The 13523-nt window shown below is 46.1% G+C and overlaps 1 protein-coding gene across 2 annotated transcripts in view; it reads right to left on the bottom strand.

Moving 5' to 3' along the window:
* Window positions 1-12369, bottom strand: part of LOC108874303 (ephrin-A2) — a 62743-nt gene extending 50374 nt beyond the window's left edge. For both annotated transcript variants that reach the window (XR_007812737.1, XM_018662742.2), the window contains exon 1: window positions 9120-12369. Coding sequence is in view for 1 of the 2 variants with exons in the window: in XM_018662742.2 (XP_018518258.1) it covers window positions 9120-9283 (164 nt within the window). In the remaining variant the exon portion in view is untranslated. The remainder of the gene's footprint in view (window positions 1-9119) is intronic.
* Window positions 12370-13523: the final 1154 nt, after the last annotated feature.

Raw genomic sequence — 13523 nt, 5'->3', positions numbered from 1 at the left:
TTGTTTTCATAAATCTCAAAATTTTTAATGGAAAATCTGTGGATCCATTTTCAAATTCCTGTTCTATGTGTTTGGTAAATGAGACTCAGTCGAAACCTCAGTGTCTGTTTTCATTAAACTGAAGAGACAGGAAAATATGAATCTGCTCTAATGAAGAAGAAGAAGCTCCTTCCTGCAGTTTAAACCGAGTGACGTCACATCACACTGTCACATGACATCATAACATCAGTGTCATGTGACTTTAAATCACTAGTCCAGTCAGGTCGTACTGTTACATCACTTCCTGCTGTCATGTGTTTGTGAAACATGACATCACACTGTCACACTGCATCGTGTCGTCACATCACGTCACCACAGCGTGTCACATCGCACCAATCATCACTTCTTCATGTGTTACACTGCTGTCACGCAACATGACACGACAGCACGTCAGGTTACTGCATCACGTCACAGTGCATCACAATATCACATCAAGTCACCTGTCACATCACGTTACCTGTCACGTGTCATGTCATGCTGTCACGTCACAACATGAACGTTCAGAATGTTGGAAACAGATCAGATGAGATCTTTAATATGACGACCTTTAATATTGACTTCTGATCAGAAATCAATAAGTGATCATAAAGACAACTTATATTTCACTGCAGACGTTACACTGTGTTCTAACACAATTCTAAACTCATTTTTAACAAGATGAGATGATCATATATATTGATCGCTGATCACTGTAATCCACTGACCACACAGCTCTGATCAGTAGCTGATCAATCAGAGGAGGTCAAACTCTGTCTGAGAAACTGAATCTGAAATTTATTTAAAAATCACTTTTTCTCAAACTCACTTTCCACTAATTTCCACTTCGTCTGCTCCTTCAGCTGAAACCCACCACGACTCCAGAGCCGACACATCTCCACAGGTTTGTCTTCTGATGATTTCTGTTTAAAGTCAGTTTGATTCCAAAAACAAAACTGATCTTTGTTGTCAGAGTCGAGAGAAGATTCTCCGTCAGAGTCGAAAATCAAAACCAAGTTAAACAAACAAACGTCGGAAAGAATCTGAAGCGAGAGGAAGAAACTGCAAACTTTACCAACAGCAGCAGATATTTTAGATGAAACGGCAGAAACATCATTATTGAATCAGCTGCAGCAGAGACTCACATGTGACCAGTCTGATGTTCAGAGAGGAACAGCTCTGTGGGTCTGAGACAGAGAATAAACTGACTGAGTCCTCACACTCTGTTTTTCTTTCCACGTCTCAAATCTCAGGCCGCCCCAACAGGTCAAAGGTCACCATCTGCTCTGAGCTCCAGAAACCTCCAGATCCCTCACCGCAGACCCAGCAGGACCAATCAGAGGACAGGATGGAATGAACAGGGCGGCGGCGGCCACCCGTGGTCCAGTATCAGGTTTCACTGTGACGCTGAACTCTGACATCACACATCACGTCAGATTACAGCACGCCGCCACAACACGACTCACCTTCACAACACGTCACGCCAACACATCACAGTCACATCACGTCATGATGTCAGCTCATCACTTCATGATGTCAGCTCATCACGTCATGATGTCACCTCATCACATCATGATGTCAGCTCATCACGTCATGATGTCACGCCGTCATTTCACACGTTCACATCACATGGTCATGTATCATCGAATCATCATGCAAAGACACATCAGGTCATCAGGAAACAGTCACTCTGTCACAACGCGCCATCATCATCATCACCATCATCACGTCATGATGTCACCTCACCGTGTCATTCCTCTCACACTGTGACATCATCAGTGTCGTGCGTCGGCTCGTTTCAGTCAATAATCACCAAAACGACGTCTTCCTGTCACAGTCATGTGACCCAGAAACATTTTAACCTTTGCATTGAATGAAACTTTATTCAGACGACAGATGAAATCAGCTTTCAAACGTCAGATATTTTATCTGCACATTTTCAGAGTGAAGAACTGAAGCTCGACCAGTTCGATGTTAATACGACGACTTTCTGATTAACACTGAAATCTGTGGTGGGCGACTTCCTGTCGGCCTAATTTGATGAGACTTTACACCAACCTGCTTTTATTTATATCAAAGTGAAAAATCTAGAACCATTTATTAAATGAACAAATGAGAATGTGAAGTCTTGATGATGAAGAACAGCTTTGTTTTCTCAGACTGTGAGAAATGAAAAGATCAGTCACTGAGTGAATGATATGAAATGATTCCTCCTGCTGAGACCTTCACTGCCGTCGTCACTCATCCAGAAAACCGCGATTAGCTCGGATTTAATCATGTGATCAATAAAAATTGATCCGTGCAGAAACAATGAAGTTGTTTTTCAGGAGGAATCAGCCGACAGCTCTGACACAGGATGAACTGCAAACAGCTGATCTTCAGGTTTTACAGCAGACAATGAACTGAAATCACTTCCTGTGAATATTCAGCTCATTAATGCCTGAACGGTGAGTTCAGGTCCCTGTTAGTCAGCGTTTTGACTTTATGTTTGAACAGAAAGTATTCAGACCCATGTGACGTCTGATGCACAGAAAAGATTTTTTAACATGTCGTTTGTTTTATTCAATGCTGGAACAAAAATAAACGTTTTAATCTGGTGAAATAAACGAGGTGTGTTTCTCCTCCGGACGTCTGTGAGGACAGGACGGGGGGGTACAGAGCTGTAATAATAAGATCCGATCTGGGTTTTTCTTTAATGTTGCGTAAAATAGAAGTAAAGTCTGAATGATTATTGATCAGCACAGATGAAGCTTCTATAACAGGTTTGTTAATGTGTTAATATCTGTTTTCACTGATTCAAACCGTCTGCACAGCTCTTCTGTTTTCACTTCTGTTGGTGTTTCAGTTATTTTTCAGTCTAAACATGGATTTTACTAAATTTAACACTGATTTTATTTTGTGTGAATTTCTGGCCGATCAGACTAAATTATTCATCTCTCAGTTTCAGCAGACGTGTTGTGATTCCTGGACTGAAATAATCCTGCAGCAGGTTCAGACTCATTCTGCTCTCATCCTGTTAAAACAGGCTCTTTACCTTTAAACAGCAAAGAGAAAAACTGCAGCTGTTTGTTTGACATCAGAGGAACATCAGCTCCGTCTGTTGAGATTCTTTTCATCCTGTGGTTTGAATAAAGAAGCTGATTTCTACCATCTGAGCTCTGCTGATCTGATCTTAGATCAGAGACTGACTGCTCAGCTCAGCTCTTCTGATGGAGCCAGGCTAACAGTTTCCCCCCGCTCCCAGTCTCTGTGCTAAGCTAGGCTAACGCTGTCCTGGGTCAATGAGGATTCAGCCAAACGTCAGACTGGTTCCTGCTCCGTGACTGAAACAGTGAAACAAAGCTCAAACTAAACCTTCAGAGTTTGTTTCTCCTGATCTGACCTGCTCCGCTCTCTGCTGCTTTTCAGGCCCAGTTTCATCAGAAAACAGTGAAAGGTTGCAGCTTTTCACCCCCCTCCTCCTCTGTGTGCAAGAGCCAGGACTTCAAAGTTTCCCTGGTGTGTGTGTGTGGTGTGTGGTGTGTGTGTGTGTGTGCAGATCCAATGAAATGTGGGTCAGGCATTAAAATGCATGAGCGGGGAGCAGAAAGCATGATGAAGTGCTGAGACACGAGGAGGAGAGAATATAAAAATAACTGGAGGAGCGGCTCTGACAGAAACCTCTCCCTGCTGACGCCACGCTGCCGCGCCATTGGTCCGTCCGAAAAAACACCAAAGTAAAAACCCAGGCGTGTTTCCTGCTCGGCTCCATCACCGCTGACAGAAACACATCGACAGACACACGGACGCTTCCAGGAACAACAAGAGCAAACAGGAAAAAACTGTTTTCAGCTGAATGAATCAAAAGGTTCAGTTCTGCTCATGAATCACCACAATGATCCAATAACACCAGAACCAGTGGTCAAACTCATCATGTGACCTGCAGCATCATCATGTAACCTACACACCTGGAAACAACCTGAAATTAAAGATCCAACCACCAGAGGAGAAACAGATTTAACTCTTCAGGCGCCGCAGTTATTTATTGTTTCATTTCTGTTTCTGAAAGGCTGTAGTTTGGAGGTGGTTAGAGATAAAGGCAAACTGTAAATATGACCCAGAGTTTATGATGGGAGTAGATTTACTCATCTGATTTGTACATATTGTACCCACCGCTTTTTAACGTGTTACCTTTTCCACCCCTGCTGCCTCGACCACGTCCAGAAACTCTCCTAGGGATTCCCTGATTTCTCCCACAGCGACCTCGGTCAGGTAAAACCTCAGAACAGTCATCTCTGACGTGTGCTGCTTCGTGTACACCGCCATCATGGATGGACGCACCGCCACTTTCACCGTCACTAGACAACCGATCGTCATCCTCAGTGGCGGAAAGTGGTGACAAGATTTGACACTCTACCTGGAGCTATGGCCTGTCTCTATTAGAGTAAAGAGTTAATGATCTGAACCAGACTGACCTGAACCAGACTGAACATCACGTGACATTGTTCTTTTACGTCAGATTATTACGTTGCAATCTCACATCATTACGTTGCGTCACGTTGTTGCGTCACTTCAAACTGTGGTTCCGCTCGCTGCAGTAAATCCTGTAACACTGCGTCATGTCTCTTTGTGCTGTTCTATCACAGGTTACGTCGTTTTGTCGCGTCACATCTTTTCTGTTGTACCTCATCACGTCATTATTCGGTGGTTTTCGCTCCTGGTGAAATATTCCAGCTCTTTCCTGTCCGACACTTTGTTTCTGTGAAAATCAACCTGTGGATTGAAATCTCTTGAAAAGGTCAAAGTTCAACTTAAACTCCTGACGCCTCCTTCTGGCCACGACAGTAATTACACGAACAGTCGACGCATGTTTACGATGTGTTCATCTTTCACGTCTGAACGCAGTTTCTTCCTGAGGTTTTTCTTCCGTTCTCCTCGTTACTGTTCGGAATAAAACACAAAGGTTTTTATACCTCACCTCCGTACGATTTACACTCATCCAACAAACTGGACTTTGGAGTAAAGAGTTTAATCAGCTTCATGTGAACTGGTTGAATGAACCAGACGTTTGTTTCTGTGTGAAAGTCTGAGATCCTCTGGTTACCACAGACGAAAACTGTCTCTGATTCTGATTTCAGCTCGCTGACGTCTGGAAGCTGCAGATTGAGACCAGATGGAGTTTAAACATCAGCTCAGTGAATTTTCACCACTGATCCCAAAAACCAGAAACCAGGACCCGACTGCTGCAGAGAAACATCTCACTGGATCTGAACACAGAGGTTAGAAAGACCTCGACAGACCTTCAGACCTGATGGAGAACGGGTTTCTGATCCACATCACACTCATACTAAAGACTGGAAAACTAAAACTCAAAAACTGCTGTCGCAAAATATTCGCACAGATTCCACAAAGTTTCATCCATTGAAAGGTGAAAAATTCTGGTTAAAAATAAAGAAAAATGAAAGACGTTTGTTCTAAAATCAGGATTAATGAACCAAATGATGAATCTATATTTTATTTGTTGCTCTGTAATTTACTAAATCATTCATTTCATTTCTAAATGAATTTTTAATTGTGACACAAAAATGATAAATTTATCTCCATCATAAATTCACCACAATTCATCCAGTCACACGACTTTTTATCTCAGGTTTCCTTTGGCCAAAAAAATAAAATACATTTTCTCTGTTAGTTTCAGAAATATTTACATAAATTTGAATTAAATTCAAATGTAATTTTAAGACTCAATTGAAGATGTTCAGGTTTAAAGACGATGACGTTCAAACCCATAGAACTTTATTTTAAATTCGAGACATTAAATCTGTCTTCAGGGAAAATAAGAAACAAAACATCAGCAGAGAAGAATCCTTCAGTTTCTGAGGAGTTTAGATTTTTATTTTTCTGATCAGATAATAAATCAGAATGTGTTTCAGTCCGTCCGGCCGAGGCAACGCCCGGCTGCTGCAGGTCGGGGTGAAGGTTTTGGGGGGGGTTAGTGGGACGAAGAGGGGAGGAGGGAGGAGGAGTGGGGGGGTCTGACCTCCGAGTTAAGAAGCAGAACAAAATGGCGGCTGCAGCTGTGTGTTTCTGTTTCTTACTCTGAACAAAACCGTCCGCCATTTTCTCCTCCAGCAGCGCAGACGGAGACGAGCGAGAGAGATGCAAGAAAATCTGAAGAAACTGATCAGAAATAAAAAACAGAAATCTGCAGGACGAGTCAACGAGTTAATGAGCTGCTTAATCAGACATAACGAGTCCTTATCAGCTGTTTAACAAGTGATGAAGAGGTGATAACCAGGTGATGAAGAAGAAGAGGATTTCACTCTGTGTGTGTTTGACCTTTGGTCGAGTTTAAATCAGAAGAAACAGGAGTTTAGTTCCACTCTCAGATTAACACTGACGGTGCGTTCAGGTGCTCTGCTTCACCACATAAAGACCAGTTCATCAACAACAAAACTGAAACTGACGAGGATAAAAAGAGAAACGACATCAACAACTGAAAAAGTCAGTCACAACTTTTCTCTCAGAAACTAAAACAAACCACAATCTGACGTTTATACGTGAAACAACACGTTGTCCATCACCTGTCACAGGTCAGAGGTCAGAGGTCACAGGACATCAGCATCCTCTCTGTCTGATCAGTGATCGATCTTCACTTTGACACAGAATTTACATTATTTATACTGACAGCTCCAACAATCAAATCAAATCAAATCAAATCAAATCAAATCAAATCAAATCAAATCAAATCAAATCAAATTAAATCAAATCAATCATCCTCTGAACATTTAGAAAACCTCTGATTCCTCCACAGCTGTTCATCACAGTTGACCCTGATCTCGCTGCTGAGCACCGTCCTGCTCTGACTCAGGATCAGTTAAAGATAAAAACCCTCAGCACTCGCTGGTTTCTCTCTGTTTGTGGTGAGAGTTTGAGGCTGTGGACCACAATCAGTCTGAAGTGGATTCATTCAGGATGAGCTCACATGCTGGTTTTTATTGAATCCAGCAGGACCTGGTCCTGCAGGGTCCTGCTCTGAGGAAAACCTTAATGAAGTTAACATTTCTGGGGGTTTGTGTTGTGCAGCAGGTCTGAGTCTGTCAGTCTCAGTCTGTGCAGGGTCTCAGTCTACAGAGTCTCAGTCTACAGAGTCTCGGTCTGCAGAGTCTTGGTCTACAGAGTCTCGGTCTCTACAGAGTCTCGGTCTACAGAGTCTCAGTCTGCAGAGTCTTGGTCTGTGCAGAGTCTCGGTCTCTACAGAGTCTCGGTCTGCAGAGTCTCGGTCTACAGAGTCTCGGTCTCTACAGAGTCTCGGTCTACAGAGTCTCGGTCTACAGAGAGCATCGACCAACATCAGCACAAACTCTCACAACAACAGGACGGTGCTAAAGAGGTCTACGGCAACAGGACAGGGACAAACTGCTGCTCGCTCAGTCAGGAGAATCAGACTCAACCAACAGCAAGAAAACAGGAGGACAGGAAAACATGATCCCCACATGTTCAGGTCAGAGGTCAGAGGTCAGAGGTCGTGATTTCTCTGCAGCTCAATTGATCAATCTGATTTTTATTTTTCATAATTTCTTTATTTCTCCTCAGAATCTCTCTGGACTCTGATCCACTTACAGTCAGTTACAGTTACAGTCAGTTACAGTTACAGTTACAGTCAGTTACAGTTACAGTCAGTTACAGTTACAGTCAGTTACAGTTACAGTTACAGTCAGTTACAGTTACAGAGTATGAAGCAGCGACAGGCTGATGATGTGAATAAAGAGCTAACAGCAACAGAAAGAAAACACCTGAGACCCCCACAGTACTACAGTACTACAATACTACAGTACTACAGTACTCACAGTACTACAGTACTACAGTACTACAGTACTACAATACTACAGTACTACAGTACTCACAGTACTCACAGTACTACAGTACTACAGTACTACAGTACTACAATACTACAGTACTACAGTACTACAATACTCACAGTACTACAGTACTACAATACTACAGTACTCACAGTGCTACAGTACTACAGTACTACAGTACTCACAGTACTACAGTTACTGCTGTACTGTGAGTACTTTTCACCCACTGACTGTGTGTGTTGTTGATGTGGTTCTGTCACAGTTAATCTCACTTAATTTCTTAATTTCACTTCCTGTTTCTACCTGAGCAGGTGAGACACAGTGAGGTCCTTCATCACAGGTCAAAGGTCAAACAAACAGAGGAGCAGACACACACACACACACAGAGCGAGGTTTAGCTCTCGAGCGTCACCATGGTCTTCATCCTCAGTCACAGAGAAACACGAGGTTTCAGAGAAGATTCAGAAAACAGCTGGAAACACATCTGGACCACACACACACACACACACACACACACACACACACACACACACTGACTGATCTCAGATCTGCTTCTCTCTCCTCTGAAATGAAAACCTGCAACATGACAATAAACCGACCGCAGCGCCGCCTCTGATTGGACGGTTCAGACCGCAGCCAACCAATCAGAGGCCAGGACAGAGAGCTCACTGACAGCAGAGGTCAAACACTGATCCAGGGTCAGACCTGATCAGACCTGCTCCTCCAGCTCCTGACACAAAGAAACAACTCACTGAAACAAATCGGTCAATAACCGATCAATAACCGATCAATGATCAGAACAGCTGCTCGTTAATATTCTCATGATTTTACTCATTAGAAGCAGAAAGAGTTTCAGCTGTGATGAAGAACAGACTCATTCAAACACACACACACACACACACACACACACACACACACAGAAACCTGTGTATTTAGAAGAATATGAACATTCTTCATGTAATAAACAAACTGTATGAAGCAGCTGATCCGGTTTCTGAGTCTCTGACTGGACCTGGTCCACTTTCTCCTGGTTCCTGTTTTCTCTCTCAGAGACTCAGATTTCATTTCACTAAAGTAAAAACCTTCAGTTTAATGAAGAAGAATCTCATTTATTTTCTCTGAGATTTGAACTTAAAGTGAATTTGAATCATTTCTGAATCTTTCTCTTTAAATCACAGGAAACTTTCACCTCCGCGTGTTTGGATTAAATCGCTATTTTCTGACCCTGGACCGGGTCTGGACCGGCTGTGGACCGGGTCTTACCTGGGGTTGGAGCTGTTCCAGTAGACGGCGTACCGGTCGGAGATGATGCGGTCGTCGGTGACTGCGGAGCAGAGCCGGAGCAGGAGGCCGAGCAGCAGCAGCAGCAGCGGCCGCCCGGAGCGCTCCATGTGCGGCGGCGCGGCGCGCTGCGTCCCGGCGAACATCCGCGTCTCTTCTCTTCAGCAGGAACCAGAACCAGCACCAGAACTCATCAAACAGTCTGAGGAGAAGGGGGTTCACTCAGTCCGGATCGATTATTGGCTGTTCTCACAGAGGGTTTCCCAGCAGGCAGCGGGACAATAATCCATGAGAGAAACCATCCGAGTCCGGCTCCAAGAACTGGTCCAAACTTTCATGTTCTCTGAATCAGAGCCGGATCAGAACCAGAGAGATCCAGGACCGAGAGCTGGATCAGTCCATGTGCGTCCTAAAAAACTCCTCAGTCCTGAGTCCGAGTCCCGGAGCTCTCATCCAGGACCTCCGTCCTCTCTTATGTAACTGAGTCTCAGACCGAGGAGGAGCTCAGGACCCGGTCCCCGCCGCGTCCGTACCCCGGATCCTCCCGCCGCTCTGGAACTTCAGGACCCCGGCGTCAGTCCGCATCAGGAGCGGGTCTCCGGGTCTCCGGGTCTCTGGGTCTCCCTCGGTTCCTCTCCTCTCTCTGGACCGGGACTCGAACTTTCGTCTCGTTCCTCTGCAGCTCTGAACCGAACCGGCTCCGACACAAACCGAACAAAGAAGCGGAGGTAAAGTTGGAGCCGCGGGAGGAGCGTTTGCTGTGGTCACCGGCTCACTCCGCTCTGCTGCCGGGGCGCCCCCCGCTGGGCGGAGCCTCCGACACACGGTGTCTTCGTCCTGACCAATCAGAGCCCGGGGAGCGGCGCGAGGCCAAAAGTATGTGGACGCTGCTCCCATTCAGAGACAGAGGACCAGGACCAGGACCAGGACTGAAGCTCAGGACTGGGGTCAGGGGTCAGAGGTTATTTTTTTGGGGTTTTTTTTTTCACCTTTAATGGACAGGACAGTGGAGAGGAGACAGGAAACAGGGAGAGAGAGCGGGGGAATGACACACAGTAAAGATCCGGCCGGACCAGGAGTCGATCCGGGGCGCCCTAAATCCTGTTTTCTAAATGAAGGAGTCAGTGACAGGTGATCAGCCAGGTGATCCTGTTCAGCACCTGCTGTTACATTTCATATGTATCAGTCTTATTACTGTTATTATTATTACTGTTAATATCACTCTGATCCTGATTGGTCAGTCTGACTTCCTGTTTCCTGGTCCACCTGGTCCACCTGGTCCAGTCTCTCCTGTTTTCCAGATGCTGCCAATCCGAGTCCAGAAACTGTTCAGAGTCATTTTCCTGCTTCACTGTGACGAGGAAGAGGAAACGACTGCAGCTTTAAACCAATGAAGAAAAACAAACTTTGACGCTACTGCTAACATTAGCTAGGTTAGCTAACATTAGTACCAGTTAGCATTCATTGCTAAAAGCTGGTATCACTGATACAATGCTGCGTTCAGGTTCCTCTCTGAAGTCTGAAGAATCCAAGATGGCTGCTCCTCACATCAGCAGTAGTGAACACTCAGCTAATGTTCTGATGCTAACGTTAGCGAGGTTAGCTGGAGAACAGGAAGTGATGTCAGCTCCTGTGTTTCTCTGTCTCCTCCTTCATCCAGTGAATCAGCAGACATGAATATTTCAGTTGGGGGGGGATGAATCTTTAATTGTTGCTTTTAAAGCGCAGCCACAGATTAATGGAGCTGACGATTAAAGTTTCAGAGGCTCCATGAATAAATGCAGAGACCACCGGGCGTTCGACAACCACTGAGCATGGAGAGAGAGAGAGAGAGGAAAACCATCACTGCTCTGGTTCCACCTGAGGAAACATCTGGACCAGGTAACCTCAGGTGGATCAGCTCTGAACCTTCACACACCTGTCGACAGGTTCATGATGTTGTCCTTCAGAATAAAAGCCTCCTCCAGCTGGTGATGTGTGAAGCAGTGACACAGGTGAGTCACCTGTCAGTCTGGACTGAGGGCTGAGTCAGGAGGTTTTTCTCCACATGAAGCTTTAATGTTCCTGTTTCTTCTTGTTGAAGTCTCCATGTTCCTGTGGATAAACTCCGCCCCCTGCTGGTCATCAGCAGCATCACACTCACACACCTGTTCATCACCATCGTCTTCTTCCTGTGACAGGGTCTGAAAACCAGGAGCTGTTCCAGGTCTGAAATGTTTCTGTTAAACTCTAACGTGAACATCTTCAAACAGGAAACAGAACTTGACCTTTGACCTTGTTGGTTCTGATCAGACTGATCACATGATCCAGGTTCTTTATCTGAGTCAGGTCTGAGGTCCAAACACAGAACCCAGGTCTGAGTCCAGACTCTGTGTGTGTGTGTGTGTGTGTGTGTGTGTGTGTGTTTTGTCCTTGGTGAAGGAGACGAGTTGTCGTCTCTGTGGGGGTCCAACCTGTGAATCAGACTCAGACAGACGATTTAATGGACTGTCTGCTGATTCCTGCAACAGCCTGTAATGACCTGCCTGAGTGTGTGTGTGTGTGTGTGTGTGTGTGTGTGTATTAAAGGGTTAATAACAGGACGAGCATCAGGTCTGAAAGTGAAGGATTTTTCACGTCTCATCACACCTGGACAGAATTACCCAGAATCACCTGGGGCTCCCTGCAGGACGGCCTCCAATCACAGAAACCCGGGGGGTGGACAGACAGACAGACGGCCATTAGCTGCACACTGAGACTCCTCCTCCTCCTCCTCTTCTTCTTCTCTCCATCTAAACACCGTCTTCCTTCCTCTCTCCCTCTGAACTCGTCAAACACGCCTGACCTCTCGTCTGTCATGTGACAGACGTGGTGTTTGTGTTTCGGGGGGGGGCTGACAGCCGAGTGGTCACTCTGTGGGGGGGCAGTTAGAGCTGATGTGTTCGGGTACAGGATGGAAAGCAGGAGAATTAGCATTTAAAGTAGCTGCCCACCAGACATCAGCACACCTCAGACTCAGAATAAAATCACTGCACAGAAACCAGATCCACATCCAGATCCTCCATCCAGATCCTCCATCAGAGACCAGACAGGTCTTTAACCATCATTGAAAATAATCAGATCCAGAGAGAAGACCTGAGTCCAGGTTCATGTCTTGGGTTCTGGTTCTGGTTCAGTGTAAACCAACGGGTTAGACCTTTCCCTGAACCCTCCTCCTCCTCCTGGCACCTGAACGCATCACCACAGGCTAACAGAAAACTAACCACAGGAGGAGGAGGAGAGGAGGAGAGGAGAGGAGGAGGAGGAGAGGAGAGGAGGAGAGGAGGAGAGGAGGAGGAGAGGAGGACAGGAGAGAGAGAGGAGAGGAGGAGAGGAGGAGGAAAAGAAAAAGAAATAATCCTGTAACAAAAAGACGAAGATTAAAAACGAATCAAATTGAAAAACTTTAATCAGCGACTGAAAAGAAGAAGAAGAAGAAGAAGAAGAAGAAGGGGGGGGGAGGGGGGGTCAGTCGGCGTCCTCTGATCTGTCACTCATCATTAGAGGATGAGGCTTTTATTTTGAAGAGACTGGACTGACTCTACAGGAAGCTGTCAGATCTGAACCTCCAGTCCCCCCCCCACCACAGCATGAACCAGAACCCTGAGCCCTGCACAGGTGTAGCCCCGCCCCCTTCATGGCATCACAGCAGGTCCTGAACCTGAACCAGTTTTCCAACTTGTTGAGAGCTGAGAACCAGACCAGGGACCCTGGACCTGGACCAGTCCAGCTGGTCTCTGTCCTTCATGGACCCCCATCACCAACTGGCCTTAAAGAAACTGGATCAGTGAGGTCACAGATCAGTCTGAGACAAACCCTGGACCTGGTCTGGGTTCTGGTTGTGGTTGCAGATCTCGGGTGGAGGTGCTGCAGTGTGTGTGTAGAGAGCTGAGCTGGAGGGGCGGGGGGGTGAGGTCTGGGGGGGGGTGTTTTGGGGGATTATGTTAAACTGGTCTCTGCTCAGTCTGGAGGATTTAGAGACCAAGCTGCCGTGCTGCTGCTTTTTTCCCACAATCCCTCTTTGTTCGGCGCCGTGTCACCGGTCCAACATGGGGGGGGGGGGGGGGGCGGTCCAGTTTGTGAAGCCTCAGATCTCCTCCTCCTCAACGCTTCACTTCTTCTGCTTTATTATCTTCCTCCTCTCCTCCCTCCTCCTCCTCCTCTCTCCTCTCCTCCTCCCCTCCTCCTCCTCTCCATCCTCTCCTCCCCTCCTCCCCTCCTCTCCATCCTCTCCTCTCTCCTCCTCTCTCTCCTCCACCTCTCCTCCTCCTCTCCTCTCTCCTCGTCTCTCTCCTCGTCTCTCTCCTCCCTCCTCTCCTCCTCTCTGTCTTCTCCTCCTCTCCTCTCTCCTCGTCTCTCTCCTCCTCT

The sequence above is a fragment of the Lates calcarifer genome, unplaced genomic scaffold (assembly GCF_001640805.2).
Source record: "Lates calcarifer isolate ASB-BC8 unplaced genomic scaffold, TLL_Latcal_v3 scaffold_36_77, whole genome shotgun sequence".
Classification (NCBI taxonomy): domain Eukaryota; kingdom Metazoa; phylum Chordata; class Actinopteri; family Centropomidae; genus Lates; species Lates calcarifer.
The sequence above is the reverse complement of the archived record's forward strand: the minus strand, read 5'-3'. Positions and strand labels throughout refer to the sequence as shown.